This window comes from Glycine soja, chromosome 9 (assembly GCF_004193775.1).
Source record: "Glycine soja cultivar W05 chromosome 9, ASM419377v2, whole genome shotgun sequence".
Lineage (NCBI taxonomy): Eukaryota > Viridiplantae > Streptophyta > Magnoliopsida > Fabales > Fabaceae > Glycine > Glycine soja.
The window spans coordinates 176,858-200,565 of record NC_041010.1 but is presented as its reverse complement, the minus strand read 5'-3'; the positions used below and the strand labels follow the sequence as shown (position 1 = coordinate 200,565).

General features: G+C 34.4%; 3 protein-coding genes across 9 annotated transcripts; 1 reads left to right on the top strand and 2 right to left on the bottom strand.

The window, feature by feature from the left end:
* Window positions 1-334: 334 nt before the first annotated feature.
* Window positions 335-7,151, bottom strand: LOC114366869 (ethylene receptor). 5 transcript variants are annotated; one of them, XM_028323889.1, is made up of 8 exons: window positions 6,608-7,151; window positions 5,182-5,249; window positions 3,068-4,015; window positions 2,003-2,371; window positions 1,627-1,893; window positions 1,399-1,526; window positions 1,051-1,248; window positions 335-907 (listed from the first exon to the last, which is right to left on the bottom strand). In XM_028323889.1, exons 3-8 carry the CDS (start codon window positions 3,971-3,973, stop codon window positions 553-555), a joined length of 2,223 nt encoding a protein of 740 aa, XP_028179690.1. In that variant the 5' UTR covers window positions 3,974-4,015; window positions 5,182-5,249; window positions 6,608-7,151; the 3' UTR covers window positions 335-552. The 5 variants fall into 5 exon arrangements, with proteins under 5 accessions (XP_028179690.1, XP_028179691.1, XP_028179692.1 ...); XM_028323890.1 differs by lacking the exon at window positions 6,608-7,151 and adding an exon at window positions 5,855-5,946; XM_028323891.1 differs by lacking the exons at window positions 5,182-5,249; window positions 6,608-7,151 and adding an exon at window positions 5,855-5,935.
* Window positions 7,152-9,491: 2,340 nt separating this feature from the next.
* LOC114366868 (peroxidase 17-like) lies at window positions 9,492-12,635 on the top strand. The gene is made up of 3 exons (XM_028323887.1): window positions 9,492-9,826; window positions 9,902-10,093; window positions 11,882-12,635. Exons 1-3 carry the CDS (start codon window positions 9,611-9,613, stop codon window positions 12,500-12,502), a joined length of 1,029 nt encoding a protein of 342 aa, XP_028179688.1. The 5' UTR covers window positions 9,492-9,610; the 3' UTR covers window positions 12,503-12,635.
* Window positions 12,636-12,763: 128 nt separating this feature from the next.
* Window positions 12,764-23,256, bottom strand: LOC114366867 (SCY1-like protein 2). 3 transcript variants are annotated; one of them, XR_003657065.1, is made up of 15 exons: window positions 22,518-23,009; window positions 22,084-22,188; window positions 21,128-21,238; window positions 20,347-20,529; window positions 19,604-19,730; window positions 18,883-18,944; window positions 18,699-18,785; window positions 18,256-18,342; window positions 16,847-16,960; window positions 16,615-16,743; window positions 15,703-15,765; window positions 14,529-14,690; window positions 14,277-14,395; window positions 13,070-14,146; window positions 12,764-12,940 (listed from the first exon to the last, which is right to left on the bottom strand). XR_003657065.1 is itself a non-coding variant. In XM_028323885.1 (14 exons), exons 1-14 carry the CDS (start codon window positions 23,007-23,009, stop codon window positions 13,195-13,197), a joined length of 2,793 nt encoding a protein of 930 aa, XP_028179686.1. In that variant the 5' UTR covers window positions 23,010-23,256; the 3' UTR covers window positions 12,764-13,194. The 3 variants fall into 3 exon arrangements, 2 of the variants coding, with proteins under 2 accessions (XP_028179686.1, XP_028179687.1); XM_028323885.1 differs by having other exon boundaries at window positions 12,764-14,146; window positions 22,518-23,256; XM_028323886.1 differs by lacking the exon at window positions 22,518-23,009 and adding an exon at window positions 22,303-22,483 and having other exon boundaries at window positions 12,764-14,146.
* Window positions 23,257-23,708: the final 452 nt, after the last annotated feature.

The following is a 23,708-nucleotide window of genomic DNA, read 5'->3' as shown; positions in this document are numbered from 1 at the left end:
GAACCTATGGAACTCAAAGGCTTTTCCCGCCAAAAACAACTAAAAATAAGAAAGTTCCTATCATGTATGGATAAAATCAACTCAGTCTTTGCAGGAGCTACCACTGTACACATGGCCTAAATCCTCTTGTGCATCCCACAAGTTAATTATTTTTTTCTTCTAAGAAATAGACAAATACCAAAAAATTTATAATAATTCATACACTACGTTCAACCAATTAAATTAAACTCTCTTGATTTACAACAATTTAATTTATTTAGTAATATTAAAATAATTAAACTTAAATCAATTAATCAAAACAATCTAGGACAGTATAAATGCACTTTTACCGCCATTGAAAAACATTGAAAGACTGCTATAAAAATGCAGAATATACAACATATACGAACTTCTGTTCATAAAAAATGATTTAACAACGTAGACTCAATCGTTGTTCCTTTCGCCGGGATCTCATAAAAGCAAAAAGGATGAAAATTAATGTCAATTGCCTCATGTTTTCATAAGTTTGTGTTTCTCCAAATTTGATGTAGCTATATACAACAATCTAACAGGTTAAACAGTTTCGAACAGAACTCGGCGCTCCAATAGTTCTGATAAAACACCCCTCATTTTGTCAACAGAAACAGGTTTCAATATAAGGCCATCCATACCAACCCTCATACAGTTTTCTTTTGTTACCTTTTTGGTGTTTCCAGTAAGAGCAACTATTAGTGGTCTATCTTGATGTTTAGTAAACTTTTCATGTATGCGGATTGCAAGTTCATAACCATCTAACCCTGCACAAACATCCATGAAGACCACTTCATGTTCCAGAGAAACAACACGCAGACATTCTTCACTTGAGCTTGCTGTGGTTACATCACATCCTAAATGCATAAGAAGTCCCTTTGTTACTGTCCTGCTAACCCTGCAGTACCATCAGTAATAAGTAATCAACCTAAGTTTGCTTTTATATGATATCCAAAAATTCTAATGTTTTACTTAGTAAGTAAATGATATAGAAACATATATCAGAACTGAAGGTACAAAAATAAAGCCTATGCGACCGACCCATTGTCATCCGTGACAAGAACTTTGAGCCCAGCAAAGTTTGTAGATCCATGATTTCCCGGTACTTTAGGTACAAAAGGTAGCTTAAATTCATTTGATCGGTCTGGGATTCCAAGTTTTACAATAAAAGTGACTGTACATCCTTTACCAATACCTTCGCTTTCAACCCAAATATGTCCTTCCATAAGATTTACAAACCTGCTCACAATTTAAAAGAACAGTACATAATGAACAGAAAAATCTCGAATAGGAATTCTAAAAAGAACCTGATTCCAATTTTACAATATTCCAAGGAATAGAAAATAAATAACTGTGCTTCACGTCCTAGTTTAAGGCGGAAAATAGTACCTCCTACAAATTGCCAGGCCAAGTCCACTTCCAGCAGGATTTCTTGTTGTTAACGATTGGTTTTGTGCAAACTTAGTGAATATCTTTGGGATATCTTGTGGATTAATTCCTGATCCTGAATCTTTTACCTATGATGTGTAAAAAATTAAACTCCATCATTGTAGTCAGATAACAGAGAACACAATACCCTAAGGAAGAAGTTTGTTAACTAAGCTTGAAGAAACAAACCTGTACTCGCAAATAAAAGTGGTTATCACTTAGCACTGGAAGAAAGTCAGGAATTCTAGCATCTCTAAAGGATTCAGGCTTTGCAACGAAAGCAGAGATGGAAATGCAGCCCTCTTTTGAGAACTTCACAGCATTACCAACAACATTCAGAATAGTTTGCATGAGACGTTTTTCATCACCAATGGCATACATTGGCAAATCTGAGGCTATATGTGAAGTGAGTGATAACTTTTTAACAGATGCAACAGGCTTAATCAAGTTAAGGACCTGCAATCAGGATAACAGATCAACATCAAGCTTTTAAAGAAACTAAAGATCATCAGCTCGAAGTCAGACTAATATAATTAAATATCAGGATTTAGCATGAAAATTTCACCTCTCTGAACAAAGAATGGAGGTTAAATGTTGTTGCTTCAAGTTGAAGACTGCCATCTTCAAGCCGTGAAAGATCCAAAACGTCATTGATGAGGGTAGCCAACAAATTGCTGCTTTTCAATATTGTCTCCACCATCAGACGTTGCTCAGCCGTCAAATCTGTTTCCTGTAGTAATGAAGAGAGTGCAATAACTGCATGCATGGGAGTTCTCATCTCGTGGTTCATAACAGCCAAAAAGTCATTACGAGCACGAATTGCAGTTTCTGCTTCTCTTCTTGCTAGATCCAATGCAACATTCTGCTCCATGAGCTGATCCCTTGCCCTCATTGACTCTTCTAAGATTGCAGCATGTGAAAGAGCAACAGCTACCTAATGCAGGAGACAATTGTCATAGGTAATTTGAAGGTATATTCAATTGATAGACTAATGAAGTACAAAAACTGATGGTTCCCACAAACATATTTTTATGTCAAATGTTTCACTACGCCATAGTACATCATTTAATAATTAATTCAACAGCCACCACCAGCTTTTTCTCATTAGTTAGGTTGGGTTAGCTATAAAATAATTTAAAAATATAATATAAAACCGTTCATGTGTATTCACTTAACTGCTAAAGGTTTTTGGAGAGTGATTTCATCACATGATATCAGAATCCCTATACTATGACCTAGTGGTCTAGAGTTCAATCCTTGTTGTCCAAACATATTTAAGATAAAAATAAAATAAAAAAATTAGGCACAAAGTAGTTGGGTCTGCGCATTGTCCATGCTTCAAGCTCAAATGGCTCTTGTGTGATAAAAATATAATATGTTGAACTTGAGAGAACCATACATGAATACAATCTATCAAAAAACTTAAGCTCATCTATTAGAGATAATAACAAAAAAATATATAATAAAAAAAATCACTTTGCCACGATTCCAAAATCTAGAAACTTACCCAAAAAGTAATGAATGACAAATATATCCATGTACAAGAATTGGGAGCGACTAACGTAAAGACATGTAACATGTAAATGAAATTTGCTAGAAAGGCAGCTGAATAAAATGGAAAATTGCTAACCTGGTCAGCGACTACCTCAACCAGTTCTAACTCATGCACATGCCATTGCCTAGCACTATCTGATGGAAGCATCAAAACCATCAAAGCATAACTTCTTGTCGAAACCTCAGGCCAATCATATATTTGGAAATTAGAAAGATGTAGGAGAGGAACTCGAACAGCTACTACTGCCCCAGGCATGTATTTTCCAGCATAAGGTCGTAATCTAGCAACTGGACAATTAGGTGAAATTTTTACTGCCCTGTTGCTACTAAATACTTGATTGATAACAGGAAGATGAATGGGTACTGTGTATCCAACTGGGTTCTGCTGTCGCAATGTGTAAGAGAGTTGAAGCTCCAAACCAGTTCGTGTTGGCATCCATAACGCACATTCCTCTAGTGCCAAAGTTCTACCCAGTTCAACAAGAGTCGTTTTCAATATTGTGTGTCTATCAAGAGTGCTTCTAATCTCATGAGTCAACATCCTAACATGTCGACCAGTTTCTTCTTGTGTGCGAATCAGGCCCATTTCTCTATCAAGCTCTGCAGCCTTGTTCTTCAAAAATAATTCCCTAGTTTTAACACTTAATAAATCAGGAATAATATGTACCAGCATGAGGGCAGTTGCACACGATACCACAGCAGTTAAAACCTTAGCAGTGGTCATTACAACAGCCACAGTTCTTGAATGAATTCTAAATGTCCATAAATTAATTAGATGTGTTGCTCCACATAAAACAATGAAAGCACCAAACTGAACAAGGACCCATCTATATGGAAATACTGCTGATTTCTTAACAAAGTAGATAAGCTCCAAAGGGATTGAGAAATAAGCAAGGGCAATGAAGAAATCAGAGATATATTGGTATTTCATCAATAAGTCATCAGCTGGCACTTGTGGGTCAATACAATTGCAGGATTCCATAGTGTTTGAACCACCTCAGGCGATTTTTCCTTTTTCACATAACTACATTAAAAGATGGAAAAGTTAAGCATCAGATAGATGGGAATGGAACAGATGAAAACAACAATAATATTCGAATGAAAACAGCTATCAAATGAATATTAATGTCAGAACATTCTGTCATTCAATTCCCCCTGGCATGTGTTTCTAACCACAGATAAAAGAGGAAAATCGAATTAAAATAAGATAGTTATGTACTATAAAATCATAAACTATAATGTTGAACTGACCTAATTAAACAAAGGCAGCAAAATGAGACAGTAAGTTAGAGATGTAGTAACAAACCATTCATGTCTTAACCTAACATCTTAAGCATTTGGGGATAGTTGGTTCCTAACATGGTATCCAAGCCTGCACGGTCAAGTGATCGATCTAAAATTCGATCAATGTTGCCCCAATTATTCTAATGGAAAGATAAATTTCAGCGCAAGATAGATGGGCGTGTGCATTATCCACATTTTAATCCCAAAGGGCTATTGTGTGAGGGGGCATTTCAGAGATGCAATATAAAATCATTCAAGTTCACCCAATAGCTTAAGCTTTTACGATAGTTTATTCATGACAGAGTACTACCGGTTATACGATATAAAACTTTTCAAGTCTTTTTAAAATAGAAAATGATATTTTATGAGAGAAGACAAACTGAAACAAGGGGAGGATAAAATATCCTCCAAAACAAATTAAAAATTCAACAAAGCTGTCCAGCTCTCCAGTCTCTCTCCGTATGATAAATGAAAACTCCCTCAAAAGAACCACAGGAGAACCAGATAGAGGCTAGAAGACAATCTTATTCAAAAACAATTTCTGAAGCATAAAGATGCAATCATTCCTCACCAACCAAATACACCATATAACTGCATGTATTATACACTGCCAAAAACTTTCAATCTCCTTGGCTTTACCAAATGTAAGAATTTCTTGAGGCTTAGGATACATGGCAATAATACCATACTCGCTCAGAGCTTCTAGATGACCTCTTGTTATGCTTTGTTTTCCTTATTTGTGACTATAAGAATAGCGAAGGAAATATTTAATTTCTCTTATTATTTTTGAATGACACAGCCACTGATATATAGGCAGAATTAATGCCGAAGAGGAAACTAAATCTGCAGTAATCAGGGAGAAAAATTAGAAAGTAACTGGACAGCCATGGATATTTAGTTTCTAACCTTACTCCTGTGAAGGTGTCCTTCTTTGGTTACGAAGGTGCCCATGCCCCCCATGGACAGTGAAACATCTGCCCATTTAGAAATAGTCTATCACCAATGGTCATAATTCAGATTTTATTCAAATCTGGTTATGAACAGATTTATTACAATATCAAATCAATACATAAATTATGAAATGATTGCTAGAAAATTAAGGACCAAATTGCAACAATAACAATGTTGTGAACATTTATATGCAAAGTTCCTAAGAAGGCAATACAAAATAGTCAAATACGTGATGCAGAACTGATAACAATGTATCAAGCATGGCCCATGTATTTCATGGAGTATAAATTAAACACGGCACCATCTATGTACAAAAAAAGCATTGCAAACGTGGCGAAGTGGATGAAAAATGGAACAAAGTTGTGAAAAGGCAGAGATAGAGAGTTCAAAGTAGGGTCTTCCTCAGCAGCCAATTAGAGCATAAAAGGCTTGCCCTTGGGTTGGGTCAATTAAGAACAACAAACAGTGTTAGTTATTTATTCCATAAAAAAATAAACAGGTTAGTACTATCCCTATCCTTAGATTGAATCGAACGCCTAACTCTTAAACACATGTGATATTCCTTAAGAAAATTAAGGCATCGGAGAAGGAGAGCAGAATATAAAATATCTATGGATGAGAAACTTACATGGATGGAAAAGCAAGACAAGAGAAAAGAAATGAATAGCAGCAGAACAAGTTGCTTAAATTAAATGTAATTTAATATTCTTATTCCTATGGTCAAGTTCAATGAATTGCTTTGTATCCAAGAGGAGCTTACAAAATATGATGGAGACAGATCTCTGCAAGTCTCTAATTCAATTTTACATTAATGTTGTTGTAAACATCAAATCAAGAGGGGAAAAAATGTTGTTATAAATATATATATATATATATATATATATATATATATATATATATATATAAGTATATTTTTATTAAAAAAATATAGGCTAAATTTTTTAATTCTTAATTCGTAATTAATTTCATAAGTTATATGAAAATGATTTATAATTTAAAAAATGATAATAATGAGACTAAAACATTATTCCTACAATGAAATTGAATATAGTGAAAGAAATTAATCTCCGTGATGAATCAAGGATTTATAAATATTATAATATTAAAATAAATTACATAAACTTGTAATTTTATATACAGTATAAAAGCCTTACAATAACATTTACTTAGTAAAAATCATTTAGGCCAGAAATTGATACAAACACTAACCCAAATCAAACCCAAACAACCAACCTCAAGCATTATCTAACACAAATTATCCAAATCAAACTCTTTTCGAACAAGAACACCACGATCCTAACACGTCCAGTTAACAAGTATCCCACAAATTTAAGTATAAACCCAGACCCTTAAATGGCAACAAAGCCACTCAAAATCTAACCTTGAGAAGCGAGAACACGCAACCAAAATGGGGTCGTTTAACGCCAATTAAATCGCCAAACTTCTATAACTACAAAAGAGAAAAAAAGGCAAATTCTACAAAACAAAGTACAAAAGAGAAGCAAGATTCGAGTGTGTAGGAAATCGAGGGAGAGAGAAAACTATCATTTGAGCATGCCGGAGTGAGGTAGAAACGTCTGATGCTGATTCCAATAGTCGTCTTTGCGAACGGTCCAGGTTTTTCAAGTGAGGTGGGAGCGGGGTTGTTTTGTGTGTTTTGTTCTGAACATGTGGATTTGGTTCACGTGGTTGTTTTGTTTTTTATGCATGTTACCATTTCGATGGTTCATATCAACTGGAGAGGTTGCTTGCGAGTTCAAAGGTAGTTTTGGGTTTCAATTGTTGATTTGGTGATCGTGAGGTTGCCAGTGGTCAGAGATTTTCAGGGTTATCTGCCAACAAAGTTGCTTTCTGTTCCCAACACAGTTCTGACTGTATTTATCTCTTTTTTTCAGAGAAGAAAAAATAGTCAATTCGTTTGCCTCATAGGAATCCGTAAGTCTCATATCAATTCATATGCTTATGGGCTTACATATTGGCAATTCATAATCCATAGGGTTATACGTAAAAAATGATAAAATTAATTTTTTTTTACGATATGTTGGGTATCAAAAAATTTGAATGGTGTAAAAAAAATAACCCGTGACTGTATCTGAAGTCTGAAATGACAAGGTGACCGACCATGTTGAACGCTTCTTGAAGGACCTGCACTTTCACAATCCCCGCACCCTCAAATTAACACAGTTTGTCCCTGACCTTAAAAACTTCAAATAGTTATTAGAAAAAAATATCGAATAACATTTGTTAAAGTTTGAAATTATTTTTTGCGTATGATTCTTTCCATATTTAATTTATTGTGCGTTGTCATTGATAAGAAATAATGTGCATATATGTTAAATTTAAATTGACAAGAACCCTCAACAAGTTAAATTGGTAATTGAAAAAAAAAATTACTCCATCCATATCGCTCTTAAAAAAGTTAACAAATATAATTTCGATAACATAAAATATAATAATATCAAATAAAAAATATTAAATTAATATTTTTATTTTGTTTGTTATAAATATATATAATTTGTTTTTAGATTTTATATTTTATTTTGTTTCACAAATAAAACTTTTTTTTTTACTTAGCCTAATCTCTAAGTGTTTTAGGTCTTTTTACATTAGACGATAACACATGTTATTTGTTTTAAGAAAAAAAAATTAAATTTCTAAAAACACAATTTAATCCCCCCTTCTTATGTTATTTGCTTATATACAAATTCTATGAGAATATTTTTTGCATTAAAAAATCTTAAACACAAATTATTAGATGAAAGTCTTAAATGTATTATTTAAATGTTATGTTAAATCGTCTTAGGAATGTATTGTTTAAAAATAAAGATGCATCAATACATATTATGATCGGATAGTATATCAGACACAATATTTATCATTTATATTTATTTACATCTAATCAAAATAATTAAGAGTTTTGATTCATTTTTAAAATATAAATATCTTTTAACTTAACATATATAACACTTAAGAAAGATAAAAAAAAAAAAAAAAAACCTTACCCTATATGCTATTCTCTTTCATGCTCACATGAACCCACCCCAAACGACGATGTCACTAGCACAACACCCTTGTCATCAATAACATTTATTAAGTAAGAAAATATTAATATATTTAAATTATTTTATAAAATAATATTTACACATGCATGACTCAAGTCATCTACTCTAGTTAATAGCATATAAGATAATAGTTTCATTTGGTAGAAGATTTGATTTGGAACCTTATAAAATATTGTTAGTAATATCAGATTTAACATTTTCATTAAATGACAAAATTTGTAGGAGGAATGTAAAAATAAGAGGGACAAAGAATACAAGTCAAAAAATATGATTATGTATATACTAATAGTTTACGTATAACATGAGACTTGATTGAAAATTTAAAAGTATTTTTAGAGATGAAATAGTATTTGATTAAGTTTGGAGACCAAAATGTTTCAATAAATAATTTATTAAGTTCAAAGTCTAAATTAAAAATATAACTAACAATTATCAAGTATCACATCATCACCGATGATGACATGTAGGTACGCAAGTTAAGGATGACAAAAAAAAATAATGATATAAATAATTTATTGTACTTTTTACCCATTTAAGAATTACATTCAATTTTTTTATTTTCATGAAGTCAATATGTTAGTGTTTTACACTTTTAAATATTAAAATTAATATTTATCTTTAAATTTAATTGTATCAATTAAAACAAAGTATTTATTACAAATTATACCTTTTATTAACATTTATATTGTTATAAATAAAATTTTGTAACAATAGTCCTTTTTATTCAAATACTGATGATTTTTACTTTCAATTTTTAACACAAAAAATTGAGCAACACGAAAAACAAAAAACCACGCCCCTACATGAAGGCAACAATTATGGCACTATGGCCGAAAAAAAATCACGGCAACACCCATACCTGAATGCCCACTTTATCTATATCTAACATACTGCAGTGAAATAAAACATTTTTGCTTAAATTAATCTTTTGGTACTATTATATAAAATAAAAAAAAGTAAGAATCACAAAATGAGAGAGTAATTTAACTCATATTTTACTTTAATGGCATTGAATGCGACTTATACAACCGGTAACCATTATGGATGCTGGCCCTCGGATTCAAAAAGAAACTTATCTAACGGCCGAGGGTACTTTCCCAAAATGGGAGACATGTCCAGCCGACGCCTTATTTCATTCCTATAAAAGTGAGAAACCGTGTTCTCTAAGTCAGACGATATTCCAAAAACGATTTTATTAATTGTTAAAATGAAAAAAAGAATTACTTTATCCACCTCCAAAGTGAGTTAGTAGTTGATACTAACCATATATAGCCACACTCCTCAGCTACTCTGATCAAAACAAGGGGACATCTTTGTTTGTGATGAGCATGAACATGAACATGGCTCTGTTTCTGATGTTCCTTGTTCTGCACATAGCTTGGCTTGTAGCATCATCGGATCTCCGAGCTGGCTTTTACTCAAAAACATGTCCAAAAGCGGAAGTCATAGTCCGAGATGTGATGAAGAAAGCCCTTATGAGGGAAGCCAGAAGTGTTGCCTCTGTCATGCGCTTCCAGTTCCATGATTGCTTTGTGAATGTAGGTGCTAGTAATTGAATTGATTTGAATTGAATTGAATTTGATTTGATTTGAATTTGAATTTGATTTGTGAAGGGGTGTGATGGGTCTATGTTGCTTGATGACACAGCAACGATGCTTGGGGAGAAAATGGCCCTCTCAAATATAAATTCGCTGAGATCATATAAAGTTGTTGATCAAGTCAAGCAAGCGCTCGAGAAGGACTGCCCAGGAGTGGTTTCCTGTGCTGACATCATAATCATGGCTTCCAGAGATGCTGTCGCTCTGGTTCGTTCCTTCCTTCCTTCCCTCATACTTAAGATGATCATAGTTACAAAATATTATTTTGACACCCCTAGACTACCACTCAGAACCCGAATCACATTAAAATAAAAGAGAAGAAAACCAACAAAACATTGAGAGACTAGGTTACAACAAATAATAACAAAGAATCAAAAAATGGGTTAGCAAAACATATAACTAGGTACATATGATCTGTTCTGAAAGTCTTTCCAAAATAAAAGACAGTACAAGATCCCACCAACAAAAAAGAGAACTCGAGTTTGCCACAAAATTGGCCAACTTTTTGGCGCAAAAATTTCCTAAAATTGAAAAATTCTTGCAAAGATTAATAAGTATTGTTATTATTTTTTTTAATATCTTCTTATTAATTTGCTTAAGCATTTTATGAAGAAAGCATGAAATGAAAAATTAAATGCCTTTCTTATTTTTCAAGAAGTTTGGTAAAATATCTTCTTTTTAAAGTGTATCTGATACTATTTCAAATCATATAATAATGAGTGCAGTATATTACAGCAACAATATTTAGAGTAGTAGAATCTTTATTGGTCCATCTTAATCTTAAACTGTATGCCTAACCACACCTGATTCATTTTATATAAAAGTTTATTTTTAAAATGCTTGGTACATTTATGGATATTATAGATAATAAATCTGATGTGATTAGATATATGATTTAAAACTAAGATTGACCATTAAAAGTTTTACTGATTCAAATACTACTCTAATATAACGGAGATGATCTACATTTATGCAGTAGTATTCTTCGGTTTCTTTTCACATTTCATTTTGTGTAATTGCACAAGGATTAAGTAAACAATTAATGAGTCAACCAGGTCCACTGCACGTGTATTATGGAAAATTTGTTCGAAATTCAATTTTAAATGCCACTGTTCCCCCCGCTAGAATTTAATGTGATGTACTGTTAGGCCAAATGTTTATACTAGCATTTATTGTTGTGTTACTGCATCATTTAATGGATTAATTATTAACATATTAAATGCATAGACAGTTTTCCTTTTTCTACCAAAAAAGAAATGCATTGACAGTTTTTTTAATATTAACAATGCATTATAATTAAATTTTTTACTTATAAATTTATATTTAAGTTGTTAAGTGGTTATTTTTTTGGGTTCTGAATTTGGAGTTAAGCCTTTTAATTATTTTTTTAAAATATATTTTTATTCCTTCAAAATTAAATCATTTTCTTTTTAGTCATTCAAATTTAAAGTTATTTTTTTAATCCTTCAAATTCATAAAATAACCTTTTTAATCCTACCGGCCAAACATAAAAAAAAATTCACAATTTATAACAACTTTTCATTGCCAAAATTTGTTTATCATTCTATATTTTAAACTATGTTTCTGACAGTTAAAAATTGACATGATCAAGTCAGGATAAAAAATTAAAAATTCATTAACCACTTTAAAAATTGTTTTAATTTTTTTATTGAGTTGATTATTGACAATCAAATATAAAAATAGAAAATCAAATTATAAGGGTCAAAAATTGTGAATCTCTTCTTTTTTGTTTGGCTCACAATTTACAAAAGGACTAAAAAATATTTTATAGATTTTAGGGAATAAAAAAATAACTTTAAATTTAGAGGACTAAAAAAAAATCTCACATAGAAGACTAAAAAACATATTTAAACTTTTTTTGTTTTTAACAACCAATTGATAATTAATACTGTTAAAGTGTTCAAAATATGCTTTTAAGGTAAATTATGCTAACCATTCTTTAGCCTTTTGGTATAGTAATGACTTGCATTGCAGACAGGTGGACCCGAGTGGGAGGTGAGGTTGGGAAGATTGGACAGCTTGAGTGCGAGTCAAGAAGACTCAAACAACATCATGCCGAGCCCAAGAGCCAACGCAAGCTCTCTTATTGATCTCTTCCAGAAATATAACCTCAGCGTGAAAGACCTTGTAGCACTCTCAGGATCTCACTCTATTGGCCAAGGTCGTTGTTTCTCCATCATGTTTAGGCTATACAATCAATCTGGAACTGGAAGGCCTGATCCTGCCATTGATCCTAGCTATAGGCAAGAGCTTAACAGGATATGTCCACTGGATGTTGACCAAAATGTCACTGGGAACCTTGATTCCACGCCTCTCGTCTTTGATAACCAATATTTCAAGGATTTGGTTGCTGGGAGGGGCTTTCTCAACTCTGATCAAACACTCTTCACATCCCCTCACACAAGGGAGTTTGTGAGGTTATTTAGTAGACGCCAAACTGAGTTTTTCAAAGCATTTGTCGAAGGAATGTTGAAGATGGGTGACTTGCAGTCTGGTCGTCCTGGGGAAGTTAGGACTAATTGCCGGTTCGTCAACGCTCGCCCGGCTAATTTGCTGCTTCAGTCTCCACGCGACATGGAGAGTAACGATAAATAAAAATAAGTGCATGTCTCTTCAGATTATATGTTATCCAACTATGAAACAAAATATTTCACTTCCAAATTCAGAACAACTATGTTATCAACAGAATCGTATTTGAAAAATTGAATGCAGCTATTTCACTTCCAAATGCAGCGTATTTGAAAACATGTATAAAATGACATGAGTACCCGAGTTACAACCAAAAGCTGAAAGTCAACCTAAAAGGTTATAAAAACAAAGTCTCTTATGCGTCTCAGTTCTCCAGTAGATGAGATCTTAAGAGCAAGATATGGGTAGAGATCGTTTCTTCACCCACAAACAATTTCTGTATTATGCTAGTCGTACATAACGGAATTCAAATCCTTGTTACAGAAGATACTTCATGACAGCCTTTATTATTTTCAACCCAGTCACAGTAATCAGGACTTCTTTTAATACACTTTGCCTGATGCCCTAAGAATGAAGTATGAAGCGAGGACAAAAAAATAAAAAATATTAAGCCAAATTTTGCAAAATCACTATAGACTAAGCAACATACAACAAAACCTTTACAAAGAGTAGCCGTCCCTTAAAACATGTTACCTGGCAAGATTTTCTGAAATCTCCCTTCACAATAAATGTCTCCAAGCACTCAACATAGGATGTTGCATAAAATGTACAATCTCAACAGTAACTCACCCTAATACGTGAACAATAATAGAAGCAAGCTACCCCAACAAATCCAAAAGGGGTGGCTGCTCAGCGTGTGACTTGGTATGAGAGGAACCAGTGGTTGAAGCAGCTCCCCTCCCTCTTCCCCGTCCTCTACCCACAGTGGTTGAAGGGGGTGGTGCAAGTTTAGGTGCAATTTGTTCATTCCTGTTGGAAGAAAATATTGATCCAAGATCTGTTGCTGTTGACTGAACATTATTATATGAAACAATTGATGCTGGGAAAGCTTGGCCTTGTTTTACAAACCCAAGAGATTTCTGTTGTCCAAGGCCACCACTATTCAGGCTACCCATTGTTGAAATAGGATTCCTTGAGTTCAAACTAATGGACTCTGCAGAACTTTGGGAATTAACAGGCCAACTGTTGCTAGTTTGGGGACCCATATTGCTTGAAGTGCTTCTCATTGAATTAAACCCAACTTTGTTCAGTGGCATTCCTAAAGTACCATTGTTGGATATTCCAGATCCACCTGATACTGAGCCATTAGGACGTGGAGGCCAATCAGCAAAAGGATCATCAGATTCAAGATTAGATGGGGATGAAGTTCCTGCTGCTATTGTCTGCGTTTCAGTATCACCAAATTGTAGGGTAACACCAGAAGATGCACGAGGTGGCCATTCTACATCCACTGAGGGACATGGCTTGGTTGTTTGCTTAGCAGATAAAGCCGCTAAGGACAAATGCTTTTGTAAAGATGTTACTTGACCCACAGGGTTGCCTGCCATAGATTGACTGGTTACATCAATAGAATTCTGGATAGAAGAGGCAGTGCCCTTTGGTTTGGGACCCCAATCTTCATCATCCCAAGAGCTGCTTTTAGTTGAAGCAGGTATAGAGCTGCTGCTTGTCCGCATGGCTTCGGATTGATGGCCATTAACCATGGGAGCAAGTTTTATCTCTGGCGTTCCAGAATCAGTCACAGCCACTCCTCGTTTCTCTTCTATTTTGCTATACAGAACACAGTTTTTTTTTTAAAAAAAAAAAAAAAGAGAAGTTTGTCAGAGATCAAGGACAATGAGAAAGACAGAAAATAAATAAAAAAAATGAGGGGGTTAAGAATTATTTAAAAAAAAATTACTGGAGCATATCCTTGACAAAGAGCATATATTTGGCAAACTGTTGAACATTCAATTGTGGAGCAGTCAGCAGGGGCATAAGCAATGGAAGAAGATGCTCAGCTACAAATTCTACTCCATACTGAACGAGAAAAAAAAAAACAAGACTTAGGTATGACTCCAAATAATATTTAGCAACAACTCCAAAGATCATAGCAGTCAATAACATAAAAAAAAAACTGTGATTCGTGTCAGGTTCATCATTTGAAATTTACCTGCTTGAAAATAGAATTTGCAACCCCTAGGGTACACATAAGGGTTGGAGGGGAGCGATCAACAGCAGTACAGCGTTGAATAGTTTGCAAGATGTCCAAGACAGCATGTTTATCAAGTCGGCTAACCATGTCCCCAAGGCACAACAATGCATTGACTCTAACCTGTCAAACCAATTAGAAAAATACAGACAACAGGTTTGCATATAAGGTGTAACATTGTCAAACTCAAAGGTCCTACCTAAGATTGAAGAGGTAGAAAAGAAAAACATGATATTATAACATGAAAGGTAAAACCCTACCTATTATATAAAGTTATATTCAAGAATGCACACATACAAAATAACACAAACAAGACATAATAATAAAATTACAATCACATCTTGCATTTAAGTATGTTCCATGCATATTAGATACAAGTTTGTAAGGACTATGTACAAGCCTTTGCAACAGAACAAAAGGTCCTAACCACAAAAGACAAGCCTTTTAAGAAAACAAAAGGCTTCTAACCTATCAAAGATAACCCTTATAACAAAACAAAGGTTTCTAAAACAGTTAAGTTAATTGTTACAAGATTAAGTGGCAGAAACAGGGGAACCATAAAAGCATCACTCAGAGACCAAGCATAGCTCAAAATTTGAATGCCCAAAAACAGATTAGCATGCTCAGAAACCAGAATGCAACAACAGAAGGTTGCAGTCACAGAATCCAACCCAAAATAGCACACACAGAAATCATTCATACAGAAACAGAGGCACCAGATATCAGTCACCTCTCATCCCAGAACCCATCCAGTGCACAAGATCATATAGTTGAGCTTCAAAAACACAGTAGCAGCAAGGGTTCAAAGAAGTAGAAGCTACACCACTAACTGGCAAGGGTTTGAAGAATGAAGCTTAAACCTCACTCGGATGTTTATAATGCAACTTGAAATAAGATAATAACAACAACAGTATTGCCAATGGAATGTTCACATGTTAAATGGAGGAAATAGGTGGAATATGAAAATATGTGATATGAAACTTTAAAAAGAGCTGATAACTAGCATTTGATTAACTACCAATAATAAGGATCTAATTATTCTGACTAAATTAGGTTTGGATGCTAAAAGGACACCACATATATGATGTCAACCTAAGGCATTGCAAATAAAGATAAAAGCTCAAACAAAACATACCGCCGCAACTGTTGTTTTAAGTGCTAATCCATGAACACGGGGCAAAACCACTTGTTTCACGAGCTGAAAGGAAGAAACCCAAAAAAAAATAAGAAACATAATAGATATCTTACTTTAATACTCAACATTTGAATTGAAGTTTCAAAAAAAAAGTGTCAAGGATTATGGACTGAACAACATTAGGGCTGTATGATAATATAAGCCTCAAGGGGAAAATAAGGTAACAATTAATATAGTAGGATTATTCATTTTATTATTATTGGGCTTTGGCTTGGGCTTGTACTAATAGGACTAGCACTTGACCTAACTCACCTAAGTAGTAGCATATTAGGTGCATATTGGGAAAAACCCAAGTCTCACATCGCTTAGAGATAAAGTCAAGATAAAGTATATAAGTAAGAGGCAATCCTCACCCCTTGAGCTAGTTTTTGGGGTTGAGTTAGGTCTAAACTCACATTCTAAAAATCTAAGATGGTATTAGAGCATATCCAAGATTCATTCAAAGGGTCACTCACCATGTTATTCACGCACCAAATCCAAAAGTGTTGGGCGTGAGGGGGTGTATTGGGAAAAACCCAAGTCCCACATTGCTTAAAGATAAAGTCAAGATAGAGTATATAGGTGAGAGGCAATCCTCACCCATTGAACTAACTTTTGGGATTGAGTTAGACCTAAACTCACATTTTAAAAATCTAAGAGTGCATTAAGTTATTGTATTTGAACTTACTATCAATCTCATAATACATTGTTAGCCATTATTCTCTATTTTTCCTTTTCCTTGTCCAATCCATAGAGTTTCAAAGTCCCCAAAAGTTGAAAAAATAGTACAAACATGTGATACAGATTCAATGGCAAACATGTGATAGTTTAAAAGAACTCAAACCTACTCAAAAATTAGAAAATAGTACTCACCTGGGCATCTAGTTGTTTGGCAAGGGATACAGATTTTTTCAGGACCTCTTCTTGCAAACGAGCATCAGTATCATCATAGGCCCGAACAATCATTGGAAGAACATGTGAAACTAAATGTTCTTGACTAGTCTAAGAGAATAGTAAATGGAAAATAAGTTGGAATAAACATAGTCACTAGATACAGAGATTTTCAATCATCAAAATAAAGAAACTGATATAAACTCTCAACTACCTTGTTTATTATAAACTCAGCATGCTTCACAAGCAGTAATAGTGTCTCACCAGCAGCAGAACTAAAGACAGGGACAAGTGCTGGAAGTGTTGATTGCTCAAAATCATTCTTGTCCTGAAAAATAAATTATTTTTTTCATTTTGGGTTAATGAATTTCTTTTTCATAAAAAAAAACTTCAAATTGAGTCCATTGTGCCCTTATGTAAATCTGGTTTACTGATGATACACTACCCTCACTTATCACAAACCAAAAAAAAATCAACTGTTGCAACTTGCAACTAAATAGTAACTCATTTCACCATAACAGACCAAATCGCTCATTTCCTAAACTATAGATCAAGATAAAGCAGAGAGAACAGACAGTTTGCATCCAAATAAAGCAAGGAGACACACACAATGAGATATCTGATAAATGTACAACTAATAGAGCCAAAACAAAAAAGGCTTATATAAAAATAAAAGCTTTGCACAAGAGGAGGGAGAGAAACAATCAAGCCTCACCCCATAAGGCAGGGTTAGCTATATGAATCAAACCACACCATTGGGCTCTATCAAAACCAAATTTGCAAAAGAAAAAGAAAGAAAAAAAATCAGAGCAGTTTCATTATTAATAGCTTCTCTCAGTTTTCTTCAGTCTTCCTCTGCCTCTTTTAACCTGTCTCTGTTCCATTTGCCCGTTGGATAAACAACTTAATTAAGGTCTTATTGAATAAGTACTAATGTATAAGTTGTTTTCACTTTTCAAAATTGAAGGGAATAGGGTTAAACTGTTTTTATATAAAAGCTATAAGCTGTTTTCATAAGCTATACTGAAGAACTTATTAAAATAAGCTGAAAATATCATAAGTTATTTTCACATGCTCTCCCCAAACACATACACAAGTGCTTATATCATAAGATATAAGTCCAAATAAGCTGTACATAAGCTCTTCCAAACAAAGCCTTGATCCATTTTTCTTATTGGAGCTTCTCTTGGTCACAACCCAGCCACAACAGCAAAGTGTGCCACTATAAGCATTCAAGAGAAGCCAAGAGCTGCTCCACTACACCATGGCAGCTATAGCAATTAATACAACCGAGATTAACATGCTAACCTTAAAACAAGCAATTTTAAGGAATTGGACCGTTTGAAGTGTTTGTAATCACATGGTTAATATTTTCATTTGGTTTAGTAAGCAAATTATGCCATTAATTTTAAGATATATTGATAGAGTATGCAAAAAAAATTAGTACTATCAAATTAAATGACAAATGATGTATATTTTCAATATAATGGTGGATTTTGTGAAACATTCACCCTACAAAAGAATATTTCTTGGTGCAAGATTGATTTTCAATTACAATGCTGACAACACCAGCACTAATTTAGGTATTATATGGAAGTGAGGAAAAGAAAGATATATTAGTACCTGAGACTCGGCAATGGTTAGAACCATTGGTAGAATCATTGGCTGTATCACCACATTCCTAAGCTCTGCACAAAGTGGTGGAAGGACCTGCATGAATTTTATTTGTCCAAATTACATTCATGACAATAGTGAAAAAAACATACTCAAAATTCAAGAGAAATCAGAGTAAAGAAGTAATAACATTGAATCACATATTTGGGCAAACAGCATGGCAAGAGTTTAACAAGTGCAATATAAATTCAAAATCCATGAAAGCTTGAGAGACCATATTGGCTATTGAAGTTATAGGGCACAAGACAAAGTAATTGACAGCAAGAGTATCCTGGATTATAAATGCTAGCGGGAGAATACAAATTATGTATGCTGGGAGAGAGACGTGACACAAAATTCACTAGCAGAAGTGAAAACACATAAATTTCATAGCCAAACAGCATAGAGCATACCTTGTATCGCAATACACGTGAATCAAAATCTTTCCACATATCTGACAATGCTTTTAAGAACTCTGACTTCTGCATGTTATCTCTTTCCTGAAGGAAAGGAGGACACATCATCAAGAACTTCAACTCTAAAATTTGCATGTTATACATTTTGTAATGCTAAAAGGCTAAACTAAAAAAATCTTACAAGCATGTGATCAAGGAAGCGTAGAGCACGCAACCTAGTGTCATGCCTAAAAAATGGTGAGCCTGCAAATATGAGAAGCATATATCCTGTCAAGATTTTGACCATCTAGAAGCTCCAACAACCAGCAGAGACACTATATTAATTGCAATGTTCAATGGTAACCGGTTGATTATGAGTTACTTAATCCTGAAGAATTACACATGCAATCCTAATCAAAAACACTTCATGGGTTAATGATTGTCATGTTAGTTTTACATAATCAAAGTTAAACTAAAACACCATTTTGAGTCACCCTTGTGGCATGAGATATTAAGGGATCTTAAATCTTAATAAGTTTATAAATTGGAGTTTTGATCTCATACAAATTGTCACGACCCATTTCATTTTTGACAAAAATGCTGTAGCTGCAGTTGTTAGGCGAGTCTGAGGTTTATCAAAAATCTTGATTGTTATTTAAGGAGGTTTGCAACCACTTTCCGTTAATCAAATTGTGTTTGCCCAATTTCTTGATACACAACAAGAGTAGATAAACACTTCTATTGACATTTGACATTATAGAGTTTAGGTCAAAAGGTGAAAAAGGAACTCCCCAAGAAACTATTTAATGAACACCTATTAAAACTTCATTTACAAGGAACTCCCCAAGAAAACTATTTAACTGTTTTGATGTCACGCCTTTTTTTCATTTAAGAAATGTACTGATTCTCCAGCCTATCTTTACCTGTAAAATCCATTGCTGATGGCCTGGAAGACTCATTTGGAGAAAGCATCCTTTGCAAGTCAGGAACCAGTTCTGATGGGATAGATGAGAATGCGCCACTGGATAAGTAAGTCAAGGTATTCATGTACTGCATAAGTACAAAACCAAAATTTCTTATTACCTTCAAATGAATAAAATAAAATAGCTACATTATTGTTGTCAAGTAATGAAACTAATCACTTTTCCCTCTTTCTGTTTAAATACATAAAAAGTATATGCATTAAATGAAAGAGAACAATTTTTTTCATGGTTACATACAATAACATGGCTGGCATCTAGTGAAATTTATTCAATAATTAACAAAAACATATTCTCTCTTTTAGAGACAAGACACATGCAACCATCACTGAATCTCCAATCAGAAAATTTGAAAAGAACATTGATAACTTTAAAATCAATGCAACTTAATTTCAGTATTGCTAGCATTGACTTTGAATATAGAGCTGAAGTAGTATGTTAGTACTTTATGTATTGAAAATGACACCTAGAACACTAGCAATTATGTCGCTAACTAGTTTAGCGACTAACAACCTAATAGCAATTAGGAGGAGGGGGGGCTCAACACTAGATTTAATCTGGGCCACAATAAACCTCTGTCCACAAGTTGTGCTAATTAATGTTTCTTTTACAGATATCAAGCTCATTTATTTCAGATACCACAACCAGTTTTTGAAAAGGGTAAAAAAAGAAGGATTTGTATGTACCATCTTCACATTGTTGTGGCAGTCAAACAAAGGCTTGCGGGCAATTAAATGGTAGGCAAGACATCCAAAACTGAAAATATCAGATGAGCACCCAGCTGAAGACGCAGTGCTCCTCGCCAGCTCAGGAGCAGTGTAATTAAGTGATGGTTGAAGTGGCAAGATAGAGTCCTCAACATCATATTCCTGCACAGCAGTCAAAGTGAAATAAGATACAGGTCATTCAAGCAAAACTTACAATGCTCCTGAGGATGAGAATAAGATACAGAGATAAAATAGTATAATTTTTCATTTAGGAATGATAACTTTATTTGGCCTTTCTTGTAAATCATAGTTTAGATCCAGATATTACAAACATAATCAAGGAAATCAAATGTCACAAGGCAAAACTATAGACAACATGTACCAGGAAGAATAACCGCACAGGTATGATTACAAAATGTAGAGACTTCTGCTGGCAGAAGTATATAAGGTTACTAGAAGCAGAAATTTGTGTCTAAGAATAATCAAAGGAAGAAAATATTGAGATCCTGATGAAGAAGAAACATATAACATATACAAAAGAATTGCATGATACAAGATTATATGATTGGTAATATAACAATGAATTGATCAAATAGATATACCAAAATTTAGAGAAGAGCTAACATTAAAAAAAAATACGCATCATATGCAACAGTAAATCAATGACAAGTTGACAACATTACAGTATTTAACATGTCAAAGATGTCAAGTGAACAAATTTAATGTAGTAACTCTTAATCTTATCAATTTTTCCACTCACAGCATAATGGAAGGGTTGCAGATTAGATGAGTCACCAGAGGTCTGAGTAGCAGAAACTGCAAAACCAAATCCAGCGAGTTTCCAAGCTCCACTCAAGGTGATCAGAATGTTCTGCAAAGTATAAACTTGTATTCAATGAGCCAATCTTAAATTTCACAGCGGTGAAACAGAAAAGGATGAGTAAGAAAGGTTAACTGTCAACCAAAAAGTAATTTATATCAACTGTGATTGGTGCAAAATGAAACTTCAGCAAGAATTTCAAAGAGCCAAAAATATTTTCACAGTTAAACAAAACTATGAAAGTAACATTCAGAAATACATAGATGTCACTAACTGGCACAAGGCTTCAAAAAACAGTCAACCACGATGTCAGACACGTCAAGGTTTTTGCGGTATTCACAACCACAACACAACCACAATTGTCACATTTGTCCGCAATATTAAGAATCGCGATGAAACCACAACCACAATTTAAAACTTGCACTGACATTATTTATTTGTCAGAATTTCTTTTATTAAAAAAAGTGTCATAATAAAAAGAAGGCTTAGTTGCAGTTTTTGGCCCCAATGTTTTACAATGTTGGAAATTTTGCCCCCATCTGGAAAAACCACCACAATTAATGAAAAACCAATGCAAATTGTCTTAATTGTGGCAGTTTAAAGGAAAAAACCGCCACAAAATATCTTAATTGTGGCGAATTCTCGGCATGAGAGCATAATACACGATATTTTGAAAATTCGGAGGCAAAATTCGCAACATTGTAAAACTTTCAGGGCAAAAAATTGTAATTAAGCCTAGAAAGAATTAAGGGCCAAAATAATTAAGTCAAAGCAAGATTTTGGCCGCATCAACTCTTTTTGGATATATCCACGACCACATTTCTGACAATATCAAAAAACTACAACCTTTGTGGCAATTTAAAACCTTGAGTCAAAGTAATGTGAAAGATTATCACCTCAGGTGATATAGCTCGATGAAGAAGATGAGCATGGTTGTGGAGAAAGTCGAGGGATTCTGCTATTTGAAGTAAACCATGCTTCACCTCCAAAATTCCCATTTCCTGCAAAGCAAAGGCTCTTTCATCAGCAACCTACTCAATTTATTTTACTAACAAATTTCAATTGCAAGGATTTAATTGACATTATTCTAAATTCAGGGACTACTGTGACATCACTTTTTTTTTGTTAGCAGGAGGGATCGAACCCACGACCTCTCTCCTCTCCATTAATCACCCAACCCCCGCCTTATATCTCCACTGTGACAGCACTTGACAAATTGAAGGACTAAAACGGAGGTTTACTCTGAAAAGAATTAGCAGATCGAGAGGAACTAGTAGATCACGAAAGGAATTGTGACTGATATAATAGGGAATTGAAAAAAATAGGGTACCATTCCCCTGAGATCTTTAGGAAGATTAGGAATATTGTCGACAATGCCAAGAGTATTGGCAGCGGAAGCAAACAAGGGTTCGGTGACCATAGCCATTGCATTCTTGCTCTCGTCGAGGGCCTGGACGACGTGAACGACGCCGGGATGCCTGAGGCGGACGAGCTTGGCGGCATCCGTCCGAATCAAATCTAGAAAGGAATCCTCGGCGGCCTTGGTGAGGCCCGCGCGCATTCGGGCCTCGGAAAGAGAGCGCTTGTCCAACACCCATACACACACCACCGGATACTGGTGCTGCCGCGAGGGATCACGGGCCCGGCCCGAATAGAGTCTCCAGGCGAGCCCGGGCCCCGCGGAGCCGATCTGGTCGAGCAGCTCGTAGTCCTGAAGTGCCTTCGGGCCCGTCACCTCCTGCACCGTCGTCTGCACTGTCTTCTCGATCACCGCCGCGGTCTTCGCCAATGCTTGGGTTAGGGTTTTCATATTCAGCGACATTTTTTTAACGTCAGGGCAGGGCACAGCTCCCTCCTATATTGAATTGAGATTTTGAAGATGGATTTCAGATTCAGACTGTGCCCCGATCACGCCACGCCACGCCAATTTCCTCTCTTTCTCTCTTTATATTTCTCCTGTCTTACAAGTCATCTTCTTCTCTACCCCTCGTCTCATCTAGCTTCCCCCGTTTGTTTTTAGTCAATTTTGTCCTCCCTTCCTCCTCTCTTTCTTCCACAAAACTTTCATTTGTGATTTTTTTTATTGTTTATCAAAATATATTATAGTATTTATATATCTCTTACCAAATTCTCCAATTAGCCCTTCAATGCTTTATTACAAATAAATACTATTAACTAAAATAAATAAATAAATTCAAAATCTTAAAAAATGTTTAGCCCTTACGAATAAAAATACTATTAATTTAAAAAAGAGACTTTAAATTTATTCTTAAAAATGGTGATTTTATGTCTCCATTATAATTTGTTAAATATTCTAAAATTTACATAAAATATTGACATGCATAGAACTTTACTTTAAAGATGTAAATAAAAGATTATTAATGGACATGATGAGGAGGATGAAGATTTGAATTTAGTGGTGGAAACAAGTGCGTAATTGGGGCCAAGAAGGCCAAGGGCTTAAACCATAGGTAAGAATCTCTAAACGAAGACCAACAATTGAATTATTAATGATCTTTAA